This window comes from Colius striatus, chromosome 1 (assembly GCF_028858725.1).
Source record: "Colius striatus isolate bColStr4 chromosome 1, bColStr4.1.hap1, whole genome shotgun sequence".
NCBI lineage: Eukaryota > Metazoa > Chordata > Aves > Coliiformes > Coliidae > Colius > Colius striatus.
The window spans coordinates 112,089,883-112,114,845 of NC_084759.1; the positions used below are offsets into that span (position 1 = coordinate 112,089,883).

Genomic DNA, 24,963 nt, shown 5'->3' on the forward strand with positions numbered 1-24,963 from the left:
TTGCCTCCATTTTTAGAGGCGGTATTTGGTGAATTTTGCTTTAATTCTCAGTCTCATGTACAGTCTGATTAAAAATAGGTCTGAACAATGAGCTGTAAAATATGACATAGAATTTAGTCCTATAATTTGTTTTTTAGATTCACATACTGCATACAGGCCAAGTTTAGAAAGCTTATGTTTGTGAATGAAGACTCCTGAAAATCTTACACTGCTCTTGGACTTAGATTTTCAGCAACTCCCTTCTCTATACCCATATTAATTCTCTATTACATGTAGTAAATAGAACTTTGCTGCCTTGACTGAAGATGATGGAGAACAGTGCACTCTTGTGGGGCAAAATTAAAAGCAGCACCACAACAAAAATTCAACCCTTGTAGAAAACAATCTAATTACATACAAGCAGTTGAATAGTTGTAGTAAGAAAGGATGAATACTGTTTGTTTTTACTGGGTGATTCAGGAGAGGTACTGAGTGCAGAAACTTGTTTCTTTTTCTTTTTTTTTAATGAAAATCTTTTGCTGTGCACTAGGAGTCTGTCTCACATCTAATTATTTTAATTCAAATAGTAAATGTAGAGAAAAGAAAAAATCTATAATAAAAAAATTAGTACTTTTCAATGGATTAAAAATCAATAGTACTTCCCACAAATGCTTTAATTTAGCAGGAAAACATACACCTCGTGGTCTTCTGACTTGATGAGACGATCAACCACTTCACCTCAAGGAGCAAGTACATATCCTGTCAGGAACTACATGGTACACTGCAACATGGACAACTCAGTGTGACCAGACGTTCTGTAATCTGGCTTTTCTGCTACAAAATCTGCTCAGTTTGACAGTTAGTTTTCAGTAAACCAAACAATCTATATCATCTGTATGACTTAGACAATCAGTTATCAGACAGACAACCCTTTCCTCCTAAATCGATAATTCAAATCCAAAGCAGTGACCAAAATCAACCCAATGACCAAAGGTCACTGCAGTCTGATGGATGTGTGGTGACTGGTATGAAATGACTTTGTGGTTTCACTCAGAATCATGGGCATAATAAAACAGACCTTTTAAGGTAAAAACCAAAAACATCTTTACAGTTGATGCCATTTTCTGTGCTTACAGATTTTAAAAAGCAGAAGTGAGGCTGAACTAACTTTCACTCCGAACAGTGCTGCATCCAGTCTGGGATGATGTGTGTCCTTTGAAAAACTGCCCTGGTAGCTGCTTTCTTTGGGGAAAAAGAATTGAACTGTAAGGTCTTAACTTTTCACATGCTCCAAAATCAGTAGTATGTCCTTCTAATTTTATGATTTTAGAGTGTTTTCTTTCCAGCCACAAGTATAATATCAAAGATATAAAACAGTATATACAGCAAAAAAGCTATCTTTAGTTCAATGTATCTGTTGGTCATTACCTGCTCCAACTACTTTATCAATGGATATATTAGAAGCATCTAGTTCCTTGGCAAATTCATGCACAGCTTGATTGGGATCCTCATACGTATGCGGATCTACGTAAGTTCTCAGGCCTGGGAGTTTTACTGTGTAAAAACAAATTCAGAGAGAAAATGTTACTTAGACTTAATTAATCCTTCTAAAGAAAGCTCAGGAGACAATTGAAACCAAATCAATAGAATTAAAGGGTATATACTGCTTCTTCAAATCAAACTGCTTTTGATGGCCCTTCAGGAAACATAACATAGAGTGAAACCAGGGACTCTAAAGTAGCTACTGCACAGAAGTCCAAAAATTGATCTTAAATATATCTGCACTTGCTATCTTTAATTGCTTTTCTAATATTAAATTACTATCTATCCCTTTCAGTTTGCTGCGTCTAGATGCTATCTCACATGGTCCTTTTCAAGGTAACAATGAAGAGGTAAGGAACAAAATGTATGATGCTACAGTCAACCTGAAAAGTTCTTAGGCATATATTGAGGAGAGCACATTAACTGAAACATTTTCTTTCCAAGTCCTCCAACAACATGGACAAGAAAAGAAAATGAGACATGAACAAAGGCAGCTTAATCTCTCTGCTCATACATACAGGGATGGCAGCCAGCAGTCCTTATTTAATAAGTCTGGTTCTAGTGCTCAGTCAACCTAACATCCATATTATTATTTTGACCCTCGCAACAGTTTTCTGGCCAGGGAACGTTCTGTTTGCCCGGGGCAAGAACTAGTTCAAACAACTGAATGATTTTAAGGGCAATTTCAAGCTCTCCAACATTTCTTCTGCCAGCAGGACTGGGATCATGATTCCCAATCTTTCCCTCCAGCAAAAATGCCGAAGGCCAAGCATAGCCTCATTCCCCCTCCCAAGCTTAAGGTCTTGCATGTGCTTATACCCGGAACCTTATATGCCTGTCCCTGCATTCATTTTAGAACACAAAGATGTTTTGTTAACAGAAAGTGAAACAACTGTTAGATCCAGCTTGACATTCTCAGCTTCTGACACAAAACCTGCCTTCCTGGACATATATTCCAGCTTTTCCTAACTGTACCAGTTGGTCTTGTAAAATATATTAATTCTTCTTACTAACACTGCCTTAGCTCACTCACGAATAGCTTGGCATTATTATACTGCATAAATTTGTTGACTGCTAGAATAGTCAAATCTTTCTTTGCTGGGGTTACACAGATGGGAAAAAAACCCTCTGGACCATTAGTTAGAGTACACCATTGTTTTGTCAAACAATCCCAAGTGTATGTAAAAAAAAAAAAATCCATTTTATAGATATTTATTGGCCTCAGAATTGACAAAGAAATGATAAAACTGAGTTCCCAAGCTAATTGCCTCGAAAGCAATGCAAATTAAGAGCCACGTTCTTAACACAAGGGCTGCGTGTGCGTGGCATTAAAAGCCGATGACTGTGTTTCCTTCAAGAGCCTGATGATTACAGAATTACTTGCAAGTAAAACAAAAAGTAATTGGCTGTATATTACTGTTGGTTAAAAATCTTGTAAATGCTCTTTTCCGTCCATGCTGAATGTACATTACAACCTTCCTCATACCCCCAATAAAAATAACAACAATTAAAAACTTCTGCACTGTGGGGTTTTGGGCTGCAGATTTTTAATGCTGACCCCAAAGGTTCTCAAGATCAGGTGATGGTGACTGCAAGGAGAATAATCCCTTCACACCAGTAATTAAGGGCAGCCTGTATAGTAACTGGGTTCTGTCATGAAAAACAGATAATAAACACATGCACATGTGTTAAGCTGTGCTACTTTACAGCTCATTCTGTGCAAACATAATAATTTACATTTTCATTTTAACAGCATGAATTGCCCTAAAGGTAGTAAAAAAATAAAAAGGGCCTAGCCAAAGAAGGCAAAGGGAGAGGATCTGAGGATGTGAAACATTTCTGCTCCTTTGAAGTCATATTATAGGATTTGTAATAAGGCTGCCGGGAATAGTTCATGGCTGGAGCCTTTTTAAAAGTAATTCAGAATAAACTGACTGAAATAAACCAGCTGCTGTATTTAAGATGCTGAAAGTTTACAATAGCCATGGAAGTTACTTTATCCTTTCTCAGTTCATAGGAACAATTTTCTTACCCTTTGAAAAAGACTGTAATTTAGCAGAATAAGGTTTCAACAGCCACACATGCACATACATACAAATCCTAACAGATAAATGTCTGCAAAATCAACAAATTATTTTCAAGAATTTCCAACAGAAATACCATGTCCAGGATTGGCTCTTTTCTTACTACACAGTGAATCAGCATGGCACTACTCAGAAAGCAGTACATAAATATCTAAAGCCAAATTAAAAGCAATTCAATCCACAGGAATTTAACAGCACTGACATGTTTAAGAATAGTGATTGCAGCTTTCCATTGTGTGGGAGTAAGGAGAGCAAATTCTGACCTGTTATTTGTCTGTGACACTTTTTTTACTGGTTGCTTTTATTTTATAACCTCATTAAATTTGGATGATAAAGCATTAATTCCGTGGGCCACATGTAACCATATAGACTAGTTGGTTAGTGGTTATTGGGCTGCTCAAAGCAAACTCATAGTTCAAGCTTGAGTATCTCCTGACAGTGTAAGGAAAAGAGCACACGTAATGTGGATATGCATGCTCATGGCTCTCTGGAGATAAGGAGGGGTCCAAAACTTAAAATAATAGTAATATGAACAGTCAGAGAGCAGTTACTCCATTGTCACGGGGATTAGGAAGCAGTTTTAATTTCCAACTACTGCAGGTAAATCCCTTATTAAAATGTGAATTCAACTGTATTTGGTGAGGAAGGATCTCCCTTTCTTGCAGACTGTACAGTGTTACTGTTGTGTGCAAAAAAATCAACTGTACAATATGCTAAGCAATACAAATATACAGTTCGAGATGGTTTTTACACAGTATAGCAGTATATTTATCTAGACTTGAAACAGTTTCAAAGACAAACTATTGCTTCTTATTAAAACACTCTCATTAGACACCAGGACTTCTGAGAGTGAAAAGAAAAAAAAAGGAGTTTCCAATCTCAGTGTTTATGAAGGACGTTATATTTGCCCTGTCAGGATGAAAAAGTTCCAAAATGCAGTGATAAAATCCCAACATTTTCTTCATGCTGGTGATTAGGAAGGTCAAACTATCCCCTTCCTCTCCCCTCAGCTTCTCCTGCTCAAAAATTAATTTTTTTCTATTTTAAAAGGGGTATGGCTGGATCTTACACTGTGAACTAGTATTCATGATCCACAGTTCCTGTGCTATGAAAATGTACTGCAGGGTTATGCACATTGTAGAAAGGATCCAGGATCACAGAGGAGTTGAAATACTTCAGGATTACACTGTCCTCCAGGCATGCACAGGGCAAGTTACTTCTTCCTGGTAGCTAGGACATGTGCCTGGACTCAGAAAGCCAATACTTCTTTCCCTGAGCATCTCCTAGATGAGATCTTGCTCCATGCTGTTCCTTTCCCAGGCCACAGCCAAATGATCCAGAGCAGCCATGAATAAAGTTCCATTTAGGCTTATTAAAAATAAGGCTATCAGAAAACAGTTAATTAGAAATAGATAGACTTTGGGTTTGGCTTACTAGCACTTTTCTAAAGTAGCCCAGATTCCTCAGGATGAGTAAAATCTCACATCCTTAACTATACACAAGTTTTTTTTGTGATTACAAAGACAACGTAACTCAGTCAAAAGGCTTTCTTCTTAGTTCTGGGTAAGATCCAAAAAAGTAACAAATATGTTCATTCCTGCAAGCGGGAAATCAGGACTTGAACAAACATATTTGCAAATAGATATGGATTAAAAAAAAATCACATTAATTTGTGAGACACTAGTTTAGTAGTTATTCTTAAATTAAGAAATTATTCCAAATCACTTTTCAGCCTATAGAATAACTCCAAACTAAATTATTAGTGGGTCAACTTTGTCAAGCAAGTTATTTTCACAGTCCCTTCAGTAGTTATCAAGACAAGTTTCATTGATTTTATACTTTGCTTTGGGAAAAACCCCATCATTTCTTAGACTTCATACACCTGATAATGAGTAAGTTGAAGTCATACTCTGTATCTCAGTAACGCACAGCAGAATCAATATCACATTGCTAACCACATACATTGGTTGAACATGGACAACAATGTTTTGCTCATTACTAACTTGAACACAGATGAAAGAATTTGAAACAAAGAATAATTGTTTGGGGAGAATCTCCTTACCCGCAAGAGAAGAGATAATTCTCTTCCCAATTTCACTTTGGTTTAAGTGAGGTATGACTTCTATTTTTTTTTGTTTAATTGAAAAATACCAGTTATCTAGGAGATGAATTCAATAGATCTGGAAGCATTAAAAGGCTTCAGTAACTTACAATGGCCATTCCCAAAATGTAGTCTTTTCTCATCAGTGCCATGTTTAGACTTCTTGTATCCACAGAATCTACAAGCAACAGAAAAAAGAAAACCAAACCCTTAATATAGAGAAGTTTACATGTTAACTGCAGGTGGAAACAGAATAATTTTTTTCCCTCCACAATTAAATGCCTGTTTGAAAGTTTAATGATATTTACATTCTCTGTGCCCTATAGAGAGGCATGTTATGTTCTCAGGGAATTTGAGGAAATTGGTTAATGAGAGGATTTGTTGATTTTTGACCCCTACAGTTTAATTTTACAATTGCCTAAGAATGTGTTTATAGCATTTTTTAACAACTGCTGCATGATTGGGGCTGCTAACATTAGCAGGCTCATTACTGAGCATGAAGCAGTATTCAGAGCTCCTGGGTAGCAGACAAAGGAGAAGGTGCAAACCAGCCATGCTACTGCCCAACTACACCCAATTTGCCATGTGCATCAAAGCACCTCAGGGAAATGTAAGCAGGAGTAAAAATGTAAAAATCAGAGAATAAACTAACCTCCCAATCAAGATGTACACCACCACTGTGAGGAGAATAATGCCTACTGCTGCTGAAATGGCAATCATTACGACCTGGCTATTCTCACTGGAAATGGAGAAGGCTGGAAAGTTAACATAAAAATATATAAATAACACTCCCCACATATAACATTGATTACATCACAATTGACATTCATATAGAGAACAGTCTGATTAAGTCATCACCATACAGTATTTGGTCTCCTGCCTAATATTTAATCTACTAAGTAATTTTTCATCAGATAAATAAACATAATGGAAGAAAACAAAAGACTGGCCGCCTTTGACAATTTACCCAAGTTGGTTCTGCTACCACTGATTTTTACTTTTGCTGACTGTAGTAACTGCTATTAAATTGTCACTTACATAAAACATATACATAAACACAAACATGCATATCATGACACACATGTTTTTTATCACAGTTCAATAGGACAATTTCCCTGGAAAAAAATCCCCACCAGTCAATAATCACCACCCTTACTCTCACTTCTGTATGATGGAAAGTACTTCAGTGAACCAAGCTTCCCCATTAAGCTTGACACTATTCCTGTGAAGGCTATGAAAAGCCAGGGCTCACAGAAACAGATAGAAGGACTATTCGTAGTTAATCAATGTCTATAGGAAAAAAAAGGGCTATACTCTGTCTTACTTTGGATGCTTCCCTGTCATACCTAAGCATGGAGCTTTGGTGTACTAGATTGCAACACAATGACAGGACACCTTTAGATCTTAGGTGCTATCAACAATCTTCAGCAAGCACTTATCAAACTTCACTGAGCACAACAGAATCAGAGACCTCAGCGCTATGGTTGAAGTTAGCTCTCCAAATGGAGCTGAAAGGTGGCACACCTGGTTCCCACAAATTAGACAGTTTGTGTATGTGACTGCTTGGAGTCACACAATTACCCTTGGGAAGAAGCTTCTGTCTATGAGAGACCTACAACTTGCACAGTTATGATAATTTGGCAGCAGGAACAAAGTTGTTTTATAGTTCTGAAGAGTAGAAATGAGTCTTTTGTGAAAGCTCGACCTAAAAAGCAAAGTCTATGTCAGTAACTGGGTACCGAAGCAAAGGCTGACTTTTTGAATGCATTAAGTCACATTTAGCTTCTAGCAAAGAGATGTGATTTACTGTATAGTAGCAAGTGATGAGAAAGTAAGATTTAAGACTATAAGTGTCTTTCTGATATAATAACAGAACTTGTAAAGAATACTCATAAGGTCATCAGTTAAATAATGTTATTATCTAGCCATTAGAGAAAAGAATAAGAGCAGGACCAGTAAATAACTTCCCCAAGAACACTCAGAAACATAGTGACAGAGAGGAGAAAAGACCCAAACAGCCCAACTCCCTGACCTTCTACTCAACCAAATGATCATCTCTCCCGGCCTGTGAATATTAGTTTAATCTCAAGTCTGCATTGGAGATATGAGCAATGCTCTGCAGCAGTACAGAGTATTACATACGAACACATAGGAGCAATGGACCAATATAGTATTGATTCTCTCTAGCAGGAGAGGTTTGTAGTCCGTAGGGTTCAAACTTGGAACAAGGCAAAGCTGTAAATTTGTTTTTCTATCAAACTTCTTCCTTTGGCAGGAGCCGTGGCCTCGCAAGGTATCAATTCTGGCACGAGGCACAGGTCAAGTAGGGAATGGAAGAAAATACCACTTGTGATAGTCATGGTATTCTCTTTCCAGCATGTCTCAAGTTTAATGATAAGATATAAAGTTATATAGTAACACTACCCAGAAAGATACATCATAAATAGTTATGAGTTGCATTTACTAAACTAGAAAAGGAGTGAAAAGCAGCCATTGAAATCAGTCAGAAACTGGCAGGATGTCAGTATAAACCGTTTTAACAAATACATACAATCTGGACTGGTTTCAAATTCAAACTTGCGGCTGTTTGTTCCATATCCAGCTGCAGTTCGGGCTCGAATTTGGAAGACATAGGTGGTATCAGGTTTGAGCCCACTGATGGTAACATTGGTGCCTCTGGCTCTCAGAATAGTATAGCTTGTCTCTTGTTCCTGCTTTTGGGAAGAAAAATAATCAGATTAAAACCACGCCCTAAGAAAATGACCGAAGAGGTGGTCGGTACAAAATTACTACAAATCACCTGGAGAGTACTAGCATATATTATATATATTTAGAGCCTGACAAATGTTTGTATGATCATTCATTTTCAATCAGCTACAAAACTTTTGATATGCAAGAAATCTAAATCATTGGAGCTCTATGGCATTGTGCTGTATTTAAAATATTAGCTATGCAAAGTATATGACATTTCATTAAATGGCTTTGCATCATTTTGTCTATAGTCTGTAATACAAACAAGAAAATACAGATTAAGATGTTATTTTAAAATATAAACCCGATTTGCCTACTGCACTAAATTGATAGTTGTAACAGGCCAAATTAGATATTTTAGGGCCCTGCACAGCTACTGCAGGATGCAGTTTTTACTGACTCCTGTTATACAAGACAGTGTTTAACTTCGTAACAGTCAGAAGATAAGCTCCACTCAGGCTCCTCACCTTAACTCTGTGAACAGGCAGAATATAGCAGGTTCTCTATTATGCTATAAAAACTAAGAGATTTATGAGTGTATCCTCATTTGGGAAAAACTCCACTAAACTTGCTCCTGAATGTGTCTTGGGCTTTAGTAGCCAGAAAAGAAACATATGTTTATAAATTACTGCTTTTTGTTAAAGTGCAAGGTGTGTCTCCAGGACAGAATGTACATTCACAAAATTCTGCTTGATAGTCACATATTTCTGACCTAACAACTTCTTATAAAACAAGAAATGGACAATTCGGTAATTTAGTAAGTTTATATACCCTTCACACTGCATAAAATGCCAATTCTGATAAATATATGTCTCAGTCTCACTGTAAGCACATAGTCTAAAAGTATGCATTTGGAGCTTCAGGTATTGCTTGTTTTGCTAAAGTCATCTTATACCAAAAGAGTATTTTTGGCTTTCTAAAAATAGTATCTTGAACTGCCTCGGAAAAATCTTGGATATCAGGCACACATGTGGAGAACTCTGAGAATCAGACTTGTTTAGATTCCAGACCATGAACTTTTTTATTCTGGAGGTGATGGGGATTTCATATGCTGCTTTTTTAATTTTCAACACTCTGAAATACAGTAAATCACTTCAGTTTTACCTAGTTAAAAACAGAAACTAAGTTAACGGATGTTGGATGCAAACGATCTCATCCATTTCCCAGTACATTTTATGGCACTGAAATAGCTCACCAGGTGCCGACGTTTTACCTTTGACAGCATTAGAGCGCCAATGCACAAGTACAGAGGTTGTAAAATACCCAACACACCTACTGTCACCTTCAAGTGAAAAGTTAAGTGAGTGGAGTTGTTTCAGTGTTTACTCTGCAATGTTGTCTAGATTAGGAAAGTTAGGATAATTCTAAGTTTGCTAGGTGGACATGAGAAACTGTTAACTTTGGTGTCACAGAAGTCTAATTACCTTGCTCTTGGCAGTCTTTGATATTAAGAGAAACAGAAACATTTGCACCATAGTTAGGGAATTTGCCAGAATCTCCAATCTCCAAATGACAGTTAACATTATGCACATGTGTAATCACAGTGAAGGGTGGGGAAAAAAAACCCCACAGTAAAAAAAAAGTACAAAAGCAGAAAGAAAAAGCAACTAAGTCTGGACCTAAAACTTACCATCTAGAATTAAAATCTCATATAGGGTCAGAAAATAACAATGTTTACCATGTCGCTTTTCTTTGCACACTAAAAATAAAATCAGTATTGGATTTTTTTTGCAGTTTCCTAATATTTTTCTGAAAAATGTTTTAATTATAAATTTACAGGAGAAAATTTACAGGAAGACATTCTAATGAGCTAACAGTTATGCACAAAATTATTTACTTTTGAACTAACAAAGACCTAGTATTATAATTTGCAGTGTTCTTTATCTCATGATTCAGTCGAATGTAGGCAACTATTTTCATTTCAAAGACACAATAATCTTGTCTTTAAAACATAAAATCTTTTGTGTATGCTATGACTGGACATTCATTTTGATCTCACTTCAGACTGCTTTTATGAAATGCAAACATTTCCTTTTTGTGCAGATACATACGTGCAAGGGAAAACATAGTCATGGCCCTGTCTGTTAATAATCGGCAATGGAACTTGGAAAATAAACGTTTAAAACAATGGTATGGAGGATGTCACGGTATCTTAGTTTATGGTAAGCTTTTTACACACATATTTTGTAAGTCATTTTTTATGTTACTAGTAATCAAATCAGTGAAACACCACATAAAAGCCCAAGTTTATCTTTCTTAAGGATGAAGGAAAACTTCAGCACTACAGCTGCCATAAGCAAAAGGAATATACAAAAAGGAGAGTGAATCTTTGCCAAGAAGAACTTTAATCAAACACTCTGTTTGATGATAAATTTGAACTCAGATGCACAAAGCATATTTTTCCTGAATATCTCTGCATAGTTTACTAGACACAATCTTTACTGGGAAGTAAATCTCACTACTGTTAGTGTCTCATTTGCAAATCACATTTTATGATTTTAAACTTTTTTTACAAAAGACATATTATGGATATATTTAAAATTTATAGTAGCAGTACAAGGGAGAGTGATCAGTATGTCCTTTTTCAGATAAGAAAAGTGTTTACATTATACGAGGAAGAAAATTTTCTCCATTGGCTGCATGTATTCCTGAGAGGCCAAAACCAGACTACACATCTTGGAGAAGAACCCTAGTCCCGTTACTGCTTCCCCTTGTTGCCAGGTGTGAACTGTTTGCCAATACAACAGTTCCTACAGACTTTGTGGATTATACATGGCCTATCTACCCTCAAAGCCAGAAAGTTAAGAGTTAAGAAGCAAATAAATGCATTTACATATAATTTACTTTTTCAGCCTCAGAAAGAGTACAAACTAGATATCATTATTTACTTGTAGGCTTTATCCAGTCTACTGATAATGATGGCAAAGGCAAATCTATTTTCCTAATGTGAGACTGCAATTAAATTGCACTCATTGTTTGCAGCAGACATCACCTTAATAAAGTCTGTGGGATTTAGTTATCATAATTGTAAGCCACATATTTAAATGAAGCAATTAATAGTTTACATGTGGTATTTAGGAGACAGCTTTTTTTTTTGCATGACAAGATGCTCAATCCAGAGAACATAATTATGTGAGCAAGGACAAGAATCGGTACAAGAAAAAAGCTTGACTTTTGTTATGTGTGCACCTTCGATGGCTGAGACAGTTAAAATCCACCACAATGTTGTTCCATATAGTGTTTCTCTGAAGCAGGATTTTAGTTCCTTAAATGTTTTGAATAAATAGTGACAAGGGCTCAGAACCAGGCCCTATAGATTTTTACAGTTTTCTGTAAAAAATTCTATTCCAAAGAGTGATTTTGAAAATCTGTCACTCTCAGTTCACAGTGTTATGCATTAAAACCCTACAGGTTCATTCAAAAAAGTTAAAACAGTTTCCCAGAACTGTATCTCCTAATTTCTCTAGAAATATCACATAAAGCTCTACTCTGTCTTGGTTATGCAAGTGAAATCACTAGTGAAAAAAAAAAACTGAATAGGTTAATTAATTACCCTTGCAAAAAATAAATATTTTCCACACACTTTATGCCCATAATGCATTAGAAAACCTACATGGTATCCTAATTTAGATACAGGACGTTCTATTTTTATTCTAATATTCTAAATATTAGTAACATGCAGTTGCCTATAAATATCACATATTCTTTGAAATATAAGAACAACTTAAAAGTAAAAATTAAGTCAGCTGGGATGACCTATATTACTCTATTAATGCTGTATTTAGTAATTTCTAAGAGATTACAAAACATATGGCAAGCAAAAACAAGCAGGACATGAAAGAATGGCCCAACATAACTCATCTTCCAGCAATCAGGTATGACTTGTCAGCAGAAATACCCTGATAGTTAACTGTGAAGGGTTTATTTCCTAGCAGCTGCACTTAACAGCAGTGGGGTTTTTGATGAGCACAACCGTGATGATTTCTGAAGTAAAAAATCAAATGGTTTGAATCAATTTAAAAAGAAAGCTCTTTTCAAAAAGAGGAGGGTGAGGTGGGTGCTTAAAGTTCTTGAACTGAAAAGCAGCATCTTCTAAAGGTGTATGGAGAAGAAATGGTCCAGCATAGGGTGCTCTGACCTCAGGTAAGCGTAACATGCACAGTCATAGGTTTCAACTTTTTTTCAATTTGCAGACTTAAAAGTGGCAATGAATTAAAGCCTCCTAACAACAAATTTGCTTTTCTTTGTTGCCTTTCATAAACCTGAAGGAATAAGCTTCTAACTCCCCAAGGGGCTGCAGACCACACATTAAAAAAATGGTGTTGGAAAGTTGTTTTTTAAAAACACTTTGCTCTAAATGGTCTGGCTCCTATTGTCAAGCAGTTGGCTCTTTGGTTTAAGCAAGCTGTCTGGTGCACATGAACTCTTGATCACAGACTTCAAAGGGAAGAAACACATGTGCAAGATAGCTTCATAAGGTTGTCTTATGAAGCTGTCTTATGACAACCAGTTGCTCCTTAAAATTGCATATACTCGGCGGGAACAGCAGCTGCATGCTCAGTCTGTACATACAACAGTGTTGGAAGGTGACAATTTTTTTGAATAAAGCAAGACAATTTCAGCATAGAACAATGATCAAAACACTGCAAAGAAACGTATACAAAAATAAAACCTCTCAGTCCCTCGGTTAAAACTAACTAAATGCACACAAGGGGAAAAATTCTCTCCTTTTGGAGCAACTAAAACCAGAGATCACCTTAATGCCACAATGTGCAATACACTTGTGTGTTACACTCTGCACCCTGCAGTACTCATACAGAGGCCCAGGCATGGACTTCCATTTGGGGAGACCAGAGGTGAAGCTAAGTCAGGGCTGACACAACTCTTGGAAAACAAAGGTACAGCCACTGGCAGCCAGAACAGTCAGACAGGTCTCAAATGAAGCACAAGTTAATTATGTAGATAAATAACATGGCCTGTGTAAAACTGGCTGAAGTTTTCAGATCTTTCAGGCAGAGGCTCTTTGTGAGGTAAATAGCTCTTCTGAGCCTCACTAAAAGGTAGTATTTCTTCACTATTCTTTCAAAAAAGATGGAAATGAATGCCTAAATAATTCCAGTGTTCCTTCAATGCTGAGGATGTACAAATAAAGACAATCTGATATTCGAGCTTGTTCTCTTTAATTTCTCAAGTCTTTTCAAGACTACAGCTTGATAGGACAGGATGGGATTCATCTCTCCCATAAAGGCACCTGATTATTTGGGAGTAGACTAGCAAATTTAATAAAGAGGTCTTTAAACTAAGGGGCTTGGGGGGTGGGGGTAGGAGCAAAACAGAACAAGCTGTCCCCTCTAGCTGGGAAACAGGGTAGGACAGGGAATGCAACGATATGTGCCCTTCATCTGCACACTGGGCTGAGATGCTGAAGGCTGACCACTCTGAGAAAGAGCCAAACCAGGGAGGAACCTCCTGCACCCGCCCAGGGAAACCTGTGTGTTTGAGTAAGCCCCTGCACTGCCTCTACACCAATTCACACAGCCTGGGGAATAAGCAGGAGCAACTGGAGATGTGGGTGCGGATGCGGGGCTACGACCTCATTGTGGTCACAGAGACGTGGTGGGACAGCTGCCATGACTGGAGCACAGCCATGGAGGGTTATGTATTGTTCAGGAAAGACAGACTGACAAGGCGTGGAGGTGGAGTTGCTCTCTATGTGAGGGAGCAATTAATGTGTACCGAACTGTGCCTGGGTGGGCATAAGGAGAGAGTGCTTATGGGTAAAAATTAATGGGCAGGGCAAGGCAGGTGATATTGTTGTAGGAGTTTGCTACAGGCCACCTGATCAGGAGGAGGATGTGGATGAGGCCTTCTATGAACAGCTGAGAGCTGCCTCACGATCACAGTCCCTGGTCCTCATGGGGGACTTCAACCACTCTGATATCTGCTGGGATAGCCACACAGCCAAGCACACGCAGTCCAGGAGGTTCCTACAGATTGTTGACGACAACTTCCTGTCGTAGATGTTCGAGGAACCAACAAGGAGGGGTGTGCGGCTGGACCTGGTACTGACGAATAAGGAGGGCCTGGTTGGGGATGTGAAGGTCAGAGGCAACCTCGGCTGCAGCGACCATGAGATGGTAGAGTTCAAGATCCTGTGTGGAAGAGGCAGAACACAATGCAGGACTGTGACCCTGGACTTCAGGCAAGCCGACTTTGGCCTCTTCAAAGATCTACTTGGACGGATCTTATGGGATATGATTCTAGAAGACAGAAGTGCCAATGAGAGCTGGTCAATCTTCAAGCACCACTTCCTCCAAGCCCAGGATCGGTGTGTCCCAATGTGCAAGAAAGGAGGAAAAGGAGGTAGGAGGCCTCCATGGATGAGCAAGGATCTGCTGGGACAACTCAAGCAGAAAGCAGCCACCTATGAGAGGTGGAAACAGGGGCTGGCTTCTTGGGAAGAGTATAGAAACATTGGCAGGGCATGCAGGGGTGCAACTAGGAAGGTTAGAGCCCTTCTAGAATTAAATTATCCAGTGATGTTACAGACAGTAATAAGGCATTTTTCAGGTACATCAGCGGCAGAAGGATGGTGAGGGTTAATGTGGGCCTGCTGCTAAACATTGAGGGTGCCCTGGTGTCTGAGGATGCAGAGAAGGCCGAAGTACTGAATGCCTTCTTTGCTTCAGTCTTTACAGCCAAGGCTCACGCTCAGAAAGCCCAGTCCGGCAAGGATAACATGATGGCCAGGACAGCAGAGGACTTGCCCTGGGTGGAAGAGGAAGAGGTTAAAGACTTGATGGCCAAGCTTAAGGCTCATAAGTCAATGGGTCCTGATGGGATGCATCCTAGAGTGCTGAGGGAGCTGGCTGATGTGATTGCTAAGCCTCTCTCTGTCATTTTTGAACAATCATGGAGGACAGGGGAAGTGCCTGAGGACTGGAGAAAGGCCAATGTCACGCCAGTCTTCAAAAAGGGCAGAAAGGACAACCCAGGAAACTACAGGCCAGTCAGCCTCACCTCCATCCCTGGGAAGATGATGGAACAACTCATCCTGAATGTTATCACTGAACATATGAAGGAAAAAGATGGTTATCAAAGGGAGTCAACATGGCTTTGCCAAGGGGAAATCCTGTTTGACCAACCTGATAGCCTTCTATGAGTGCATAACCGGCTGACTAGATGAGGGGAGAGCAGCAGATGTCATCTACCTTGACTTCAGCAAGGCTTTTGTCACTGACTCCAATAACATCCTCATCAGAAAGTTCAGGCAGTGTGGCTTGGATGAGTGGAGAGTGGGGTGGATCAACAGTTGGCTGAATGACAGAACCCAGAGAGTGGTGATCAATGGCACAGTATTGAGTTGGAGGCCTGTGGCCAGTGGAGTTCCACAGGGATCGGTTGTGGGGCCAGTCTTGTTTAACATCTTCATCAACAACCTGGATGAGGGGACAGAGTATACTCTCAGCAAATTCGCTGATGACACCAAACTGGGAGGACTGGCTGATTCCCCAGAAGGCTGTGCTGCCATTCAGTGGGATCTCAACCAACTTGACAGCTGAGCAGAGAGGAACCTCATGAGGTTCAACAAGGACAAGTGTAGAGTCCTGCATCTGGGAAGGAACAATCCCATGCACCAGTGCAGGCTGGAGGTGACTTGCTGGAGAGCAGCTCTGTAGAGAGATACCCAGGAGTCCTGATTAATAATAAGCTAAACATGAGCCAGCAATGTGCCCTTGTGGCCAAGTCAAAGGCATTCTGGGATGCATCAAGAACAGTGTAGCCAGCAGGTCGAAGGAGGCTCTGCTCCCCCTCTACTCTGCCCTGATGAGGCCTCATCTAGAGTCCTGTGTCTAACTCTGGGTTCCCCAGCTCAAGAGGGACAGGGAACTTCTGTAGAGAGTCCAGCGCAGGGCTATCAAGGTGATGAGGGGACTGGAGCATGAGGAAAGGCTGTGAGAACTGGGGCTGTTTAGTCTAGAGAAGAGAAGACTGAGAGGGGATCTCATTAATATTTACAAATATCTAAATGATGGATGTCAGGAGATTGGGACATCACTTTTTTCTGTTCTATCTAGTGACAGGATAAGGGGTAATGGAAAGAAGATGGAACTCAAAATGTTCTATTTAAACATAAGAAAAAATCATATTACTTTGAGGGAGAGAGAGCCCTGGCACAGGCTGCCCAGGAAGGGTGTGGAGTCTCCTTCTCTGGAGGTATTGAAAACGCATTTGGACACGTTTCTGTGTGACCTGATCTAGGTGGATCTGTTTTGGCAGGGAAGTTGGACTAGATGATCTCTTGAGGTCCTTTCCACCCCTACCATTCTATGATTCGAATGACATTAATTCGGTAGGATTTTTTTCAGAATACAGCTTTCCAATCCTCATTCTTCAGGCTGGAGATCAGGTGTGAACTGTCAATACCACATTGTCCCACTGCCAAGCTCTATGAGAAGCTTTATAAAGATTAACTGAATAGTTAACTTTGGAATCTTTTAACTGCAGTTTCTAACTGGATATTGGCACTATGTCTTCTCTGGTATGTACAAAATATTAGCCTGATTTCTAGATATGAAAAGCATTAGTAAATTCTAAATTAAATAATTATTTATGACTCTTTTTCAAAATTTGTAAACTTCAGTAGCAATGTATTCTATCAAAAGGTCTCTGAACAATCTAAAAATGTTATTTAGATACCACTCCTTCACAATCTTCACAACAGTTTACAGTCTTAATAATTCTACTAGTAAAATTTACTAGTTATGAAGTTTCATTTTTTCCTAAGTACAGATCTATTTAGAATTAAATAGATGTAAATATAAGAAAATGTCACTAAAATGCAGATGTTTAAAAAATAGCATATTTTACTTGATTTTAGTTATTTACATAACATTCATGAAGAATTCAGTTATTCATGCAAAGTGGGAAGTCTCATAGTGGAAACCGGTCACTAAAAGGATTGCCCATCTCTTTTCCAAATAATTTTTGTGTAAAAGATGCTTCTGCCGCAGGGAAGCACCTATACATAGATGCCAACAAAGAAATACATGAACACTGACAGCAAAATAGAACTAAGAAAACTGTAAGAAGTATTACAACTTGTCCACGTTGCTTTCTGTATTTGCTATGATATGTCTGGGGATGAACTTGGTTGAAAACATAGCAATTTCACTTCACATTTTTATAATGTTCTCCTTACCAATAATTGGTGTCAATGAGGCAAACAGAGAACATGGATGTTTCTGAATACTTAACATAGGCAAGATGCAATAATTTCATTACAGTGTTATCAGCAGAAAAACCTCCCCTTCAACCTTCTTCCCACCTTTTCATAGTATTTGACCTCATAGTCCAAGATGATCCCATTTGGATGTTCAGGTTCTTGCCAAGAGAGAGATACGCTGTTCCTGGATGTCCTGTCTTTCCTTATGACTGTGATGGGGGATGGAGCTGTAAAGGGGATGGGGGGAGGAGAGAAAAGAGAAAAGCAAATTGAGTTTATCTCTGTTCCAATACTTGGCAAAGAGTATTGTTTCCATTTAAAAGACTCATGAGCATAAGTCTGGACTTGTATCAACATTCAGCAGCTGGATTATAGTCCTAGTATATATGCCTTAAAACATATTGGCCTCAAGGAAAATGAACTGAGATTTTTCTGTTAAGACTGGCGGACCAGTGGCAAGACAGCAGATGGTTTCGATCTGCTACTACAGTGTAAGCAATGAAATACATTTGATATACTAAAATAGAGAACAAAATAACAGTACTACCTATTTGTTATAATGCTGAAGCATTATTATTACCAGACTCTGCAGAACTGTGATAACATTTTCATAGGCACATAAAACTGTGTGGGGATGTATTACGTATGAGGAGCTACCGGTATCCACAGCTAGTAATAATCATCAGCGTACTGTAGAATACAGCATCTTTTATAACATTATTTGGTAAGTTTTCTAGATAGACATTGTTCCTATATACATTTTTCCTTTACCACATTTCTTTGAATATGAAATTTGAAGAAAAAAAACCCCTGCAAAATAATCTCATTTCTGATCTGTATTAATCAGTCAGGCATAACAATTGATTGCATACCACAGACTCATTCAAAATTTGGAAGTAGTATCAACATTGCAGAAAAAACTAATAATTACCTAAGATTCTTGAACATCAGTTCAGCTTTAGACCACCCAGTTCTATGCGTTTTTTCAAGACCAGGCCTCGATTTCCTGGACTCACTGAAAGCTATGCAACTTTTTAAATTCTTTTTTTCTGTTTCTTTTGGGTTAGATTCCCACTGCAAATGCCTCTCTTCCATGGCTTTGGCAAAAAAATCATCAGATGATAGCTTACAGATCACACATGGAGAGTTGTAACTGTCATTTTTTTTAAAATCCTTTATCAATGAACAGCCTTTATCTGAACATGTAAAACAAATGTGTTTATAAGTTCAACATTGTGCTATCGTAATAAAAAGACTACAGCTGATCTAAACAACTCAATTTCAGCTGAATCCTATAAAGCTTTACTGTTCATATAAAACTAGTTGCATTTTACAGGAATTACATATCTGCATGCATTAGCGAGTGCCCTTTCTGTTTGGGTTTTCATTCCTGTAAGAAAACTTTGAAAATACAGGAAAAAAGAAGTCTTAGTTAAAATAGATTTTGGAAAACACATTCGGTGTTTGATTTTGCTAAACTTCCATCAAAACATACCTTCTACTTGAGTCAGAATTTAAATGTTGACATCCTTCTTTAATTGAGTCTAGAAAGATACATACACCCACACAAGCGGACATATATGTACACATTTCCACAACTGTTTTGGGTTGAGACAGATCCTCTGAGCAGCATTTTCACATGTCATGTGGTTCACAATAGCTTTATGAGAACCTGAATTTAAATTTCCAAAATGAGACTTTAGAGGAGTTTTTTTGTGGGTTTTTTGGTACGTTGGTTTTTGCTCATTTTCATTTCATTCAGACTCACCAGATCTGTGCTTGCCGAAGAGCTGAAAAGCATTTGGGGAAGATATACAGGTATGTTTTGTAACAAACATCTTTCAGTAATTCCACTTGAATTCCATTCAGGCACAAACCAGTACTAGAGCCAAAACACAAAGTGGTTAGCTGGCTGGACTGCTCTACTGTAGCCAGCTCTATGCTAACTCACATACTCATGTTTGCTGCTTTTATGCTCCCGTAAGTCATTTTTATGTCTTCTTTTGAAGTCAAGCTATTTGTCTTTTTTGATTTTTTGTATGTGACTAGACTGCCAAGCCCAGTACCCCAGCTGGTAACACTTCCCATTAAGGTAATATTAATACAGATTTTATGAATAATTAATATATGAGTAACAGAAATGGCTTTTCCCCTAATAAATTATGGTAATTTGTGCACATAAACCACACTTTCAATGCAGGCTGAAATAATCTTATATGCTTCAATACAGATGTGCTTTAAAAAAAGCTTTCTTCTGACATGGTATTCATTATTTTGAGCTCATTTACACACATCTCTGTAGATTCTACCAGTAACTTATCTCACAGCAGTTTATTAGAAAAGTGTCTGCTCTGCAGTTATCAATAACATTATAAAACATTGATATAATTTTTCTAATCCCCAGGGTTCCCAAAGCTACTTAGGAATTATACATGCTGAGTGCCTGAAAGACATGACTGCATGGTCAAAGGCGAGGGGGTGACAATCACAAGGAACACAAAGTTTCAGGATCTTTAATTCTACACGCAGAAAATAACTGAGTTCTGCAACACTGCACTGCATGCCAGGACATTGTGGAAAGTTTGTGTTCCAAACTCATTTAAATCACTATCTTAACTATGTGGACTAGAAAAGTTACCTGGTTTTAAGGCATTAATCTTCAGCACATAAAGGAACAGTGTCTTCAGATATTTTGGTGGTCAGCTTTATATCTAGAGGATAGCTACTCATGTTCAGAAGGGAAGATTTGTATTTGTAACTTGATTTTAATTTTTAATCTTATATACATTTTTCATCTGGTTAAACATTTAGACTATGAACTTAATTTCTTTTTATATGCATCCCTAGAACACCATGTAACAAATCAAAACTTATAAACTGGGTCCTAAATGTCTCTAGGCAGAAGTCAGCCTTAATTTCCATTTTGGAACACAAGTAATCCTCCCATCTCACCAAAGCAACACAGTTACTGTATTTTACTATTTACTGGAAACAGTCTGAATATCTAGGAAAGAAAGAAAGAAACCACAGCTGAAGGAAGTTTATAACATTAACCACTGAAAACATCACCATGAACAGCAATGCAAATAGTCCTTAGTCTTCTGTATGAGAAAGAGAGAACCAAAATCTTCTTGTTTTTTGAAAATCATTAAATAACTACAATAGAATGAGACTGAATTAAAAAATCAGGCTACAAATAGGAACAGAAGTATCTCATACTTAGGACAGCCATTTTTCATTGCAGATCCAGGATTTTCCTTTTTAAAATTAGAAGACAACAGCATTGTCCACCAACAGAAGGCTAGAACAAATATTTTAAACGTCTGAAGCTTCCACTGAAAAAAACCCCAATTTTTTACTATGGTTTAGGGAATAACGACAGACTATGAAGATTTTTAGGACACATTAAAGTTTTAAAAATTATATTACATCATCAATAACAGCATAAAGTTAGGTTAATTTATCTGTTGCAACACAAACATTTCAAGGTAAAACTTAAGGAGACTACTTTTTTAAACTAAGAAGTTCAAGAAATGCTGTTTTAGTGATTTTGGGATAAATCCTGTGGCTTGTATAACTCTATGTGTTCACATTTTTATTGGTGATTTTATTAATGTATTAGCACTTTTAACTTCACTGAATTACATTTGTTGGGTTTTTTTTTATAATTAACTTTAGGCTTGCATGACTGTGCATTGAGAGGTTTACTCTCAATAGCCACACACAATGCATGCAGAGGCATTTTTATGCATCAGATGGCTACTCCTTGGTACTACAGTCTAACTGGTTTATGACTAGTTCAAGCAGTTAATATGAACATTCAAAACTCCCTAGAGTTACAAGGGGAAATATACTTTGAGTGCTCGGTGTTGTTAGGTAGCATTTGTGACAACTGGGAATGTGGATGTTGAAAAGGTAACAAACGCAATGATCCAGGGAGCTTAGACTCACAAGCGTAAAAACCTTCTCAGTCATGACTATTAAAGGTGCAAGCAAATAACATGAAGGATCTAGCAGAGACGACAATAAAACTCTGCTCAAATTGATTTCCCAGCGAAACTGACCCCAACAGATCATTTGTTTTCCTCTGGTTTAATAGCAGCTGTATATAAATCTCCTTATTGACATTTCCCTTATTCCTTGGTTATTGTTTTCATATGTGACTGACTTACAGATGCTTATATGCACTTGAAAGAAAATTCCCTGTCCTATGACAGTGAGAACTCAGTATTAACTTTGGGAAGCCATGTGTGTATAACCGATGAAACATTTAAAGTCCTGTCATTTCTTGGTTAGGTCTCTAGATCACAAATTAAATGTTAGGGAAGGATTTCATCCTAAAATGACCATGGCCTACTCACTTCCAGCTTTTGTTTGCAACCAGCTATCAGCATCAGAGTAAAATATTCCAAGCTATGCTGAAAGACGGTGATCAAGAACCTATCTGAGCCACAAGAACTGTCTTTATTACCCAAATTGCAACCCCTACTTCTTCTACTACTGAATAAATGAAAGGCTTGTTCCTTCTTTCTTTAGAAAACTGAGGATTTTATTACCTAATCATAATACTGTCATCTGATATAATGTATAAATTTTCTTTAATGTCTATGATGTCTCCAGGGAGGTAATGTGGAACAAGAGCAGTAAATAAAGATCATAATCTGAAAACTTAAACTGCAGCCTCTGACAGTAAAATCCACTGGGATTCAAGCCCAAATCTGTAAGTCTTAGAGGACCAGTGTCCAAACCACAAAACTATCATACAATTCCAAGCAGAGATGCCAACATTAGAATGAACAAAGTGATTTCTTGCTGAAAGGCAGTTTCTCTAGAAAACTGGAGTCTAATCTATAGTCACGACACATGATAGAACTTACCTCAGTGTAAGCATTATGCTTTCATAATGCTACACATACACATTTCACTCATGCAAAAAACCACCCAGTACCTGAGGTTTTGTGAAACAGCCTTTCTATCTTTAAGTTTATCCAACGATTTCATTTCCAATCAGTATTCAGTTCACAACTGAGGCCTAAGTAACAACTTGCAAATTGATATAATGATGTTACATGTCCATGATGTTATGACAATAATATGACGTCTGTATGAACTGCAATATTTGTCCTTGGATCCTTTACATCTCTAACATCTAGTCTGTGTATTAACATCCAAGGGTTCATTACAGAAGCCTGCTCATGGAAAGCAGGAGCTACATGATTTTAAACCTTTTCCAATGGCATTACTATCTACTTGCTCTGTTAAGTGCAGTTAAAGGTGCTGCATTCCTCTATGCAGTTGTGCTGAAAACAGGCTGATCCCATGGGCACATTCCAAGAAGGCTCAGTCAGTGCTGGGTCCCCAGGTGCCTTCCAGGAGGCAGAAGTAAGGAGGAAACAATTACACTTTAACTGCACTTTGGAAAGCTGCTAAACTGTACATGCTCCTCTTCCAGATACAATTACCCACCTCTTCAATGCGTGTGCAGATGCAGTCCTTTGCTATTTAATCTCTAGGACACATAATTAAACTAGCATAGCACTTGTGTTTGTGTTTCCACACCTTTTCCTTGAGTTGAAGCAGGCTCAAGATATATTTTTATGACTTGGGCTGTTAAATGTCATCTGATTCTGTACCATCATTAGGTGATTGTCAGGCAGAACACAACACACCTTCCCTGTTTGCCAGAGACCAGGCATCAAGGAATCTAGCCATCCCAACCGCAAGAGGCCTATGACAGCATACAGGACCCTTGCACCAGATCTAGACTAGATCCTAGCAGGATGTAATCCTAAAGAAGTGGGTGAAAAGGTTCCCAGCTTCTGGGAAAGGGCTATCAAGATCCAGGAGTTTACTCATATCAAAATGTGGAAGGAAAGAAATAGGATACAACTTTAAGAACAAATAGAAGCAGACCAACTTTGGATGAAACAAAGCTGTGTGTGGGAGCTGTGTACATTTCCCAAAGACATAGGACAATTTTAAAGATGGATTTGTTCATGCCTACTTTAATGGATGACTGTCTGTAATTTGGCAGAAGTACTCAAATGCATCTGGAGGCTGGTGGACTACAGCATGCAGTTAGACTCCAGAGTGGCTGTGGGCATTGCACAGGTGCCACAAAGGAAAGATGGCAGGGAACTGGAAAGGGGAAAACCAGCAGCTTCAGCAGGAGTTACACTAAAAGGCAGCTGCTTGATTTCGCTCTCAAGTACAGAGAAAGGCAAACTTCCCTTCTGCGCAGCAGCTGTCACTGGACAAATGATTATCAGAGATCATTTCTCACTCTTACAAATAAATTCTAAATTAAAAGCAAACTTCATTAAGTGTTGCACATTCATGTTCTCATTTCTCCCTCTTTTTATTAAAAGAGATAGCAAACACCTTCCAGAGAGCAAACAAAATGTAAGACTTGCTCATATGTTTAACATGTGTGTAATAAATCATGGAAACGCCATATCCATTTGGGAAGTATCAGGCTGCACAAGGCACTCAGAAACTAAAAATTATGGTGCCATGGTGTTCACAGATGTTATTTTAGAGAGGAGACAAATACTGTATATGCTTTTCTAAGGATTTGGCTCAAAGGTACTCATAACACAAATGTTCTGTTCTCTGTTTGAGACTGTGATGGTGGGAGCTTCCCAATACTTCATATTTTTCACTGAATGTGTTTAAGACCATATCAGAATAAAATAAACAGTTTTGCTTTGCCTTCCCTACCCCATTGTTACATTAATCTATAGGACGTTGGAGCCTTAGGCTTCCTGGTGTGAAGTTTTCAAAAAGAAGAATTTGTTCACCATGCCCATAACCTCAACTGTCAGGTGCTCAGTAGGCTTTCCCTTTCTCTGAAAACTTAGTTGTTAACCAGAGAAATCTCATTCATAATTTAACAAGCATACTTAAGAACTATATCTAGAAATGCCAGTACCCAAATCTGGAGAAGACAATTGCCTTCAGGTAATTAATTTATGATATAAAGTATTTCTCCTTTTAAGTAATCAACAAGAGCTCCTGAACTAGTCTATCAGCAAGTTTCATCAGTCTTTTCAACCTGGTCAGAAAATACTGTGAATGGAAACAGTATTTCTCAGACTTCTTGCACCATCATTCTTTGGTAGTTTCACAAATGGATTTTGCATGGACCACTTGATTTTGCAAAGGCTAACCAGGACAGGAGAAGCTCTCATGGAACTGGCTTGAAAGATGATCATGTCTCCTTTAACTTTCTTTTGGATTTTAGAGTGATTTCATTGTTATTTTTGTTTGGATTTTGTTTC

The 24,963-nt window shown here is 38.1% G+C and overlaps 1 protein-coding gene across 3 annotated transcripts in view; it reads right to left on the minus strand.

The window, feature by feature from the left end:
• Window positions 1-24,963, minus strand: part of EPHA3 (EPH receptor A3) — a 228,443-nt gene that overhangs the window by 38,989 nt on the left and 164,491 nt on the right. For 2 of the 3 annotated variants that reach the window (XM_062003338.1, XM_062003357.1), the window contains exons 6-10: window positions 17,786-17,910; window positions 8,258-8,420; window positions 6,359-6,461; window positions 5,817-5,884; window positions 1,408-1,533 (exon numbers count right to left, since the gene is read on the minus strand). In XM_062003338.1, the coding sequence (XP_061859322.1) occupies window positions 1,408-1,533; window positions 5,817-5,884; window positions 6,359-6,461; window positions 8,258-8,420; window positions 17,786-17,910 (585 nt within the window). The remainder of the gene's footprint in view (window positions 1-1,407; window positions 1,534-5,816; window positions 5,885-6,358; window positions 6,462-8,257; window positions 8,421-17,785; window positions 17,911-24,963) is intronic. The other variant, XM_062003347.1, reaches the window with a different exon arrangement.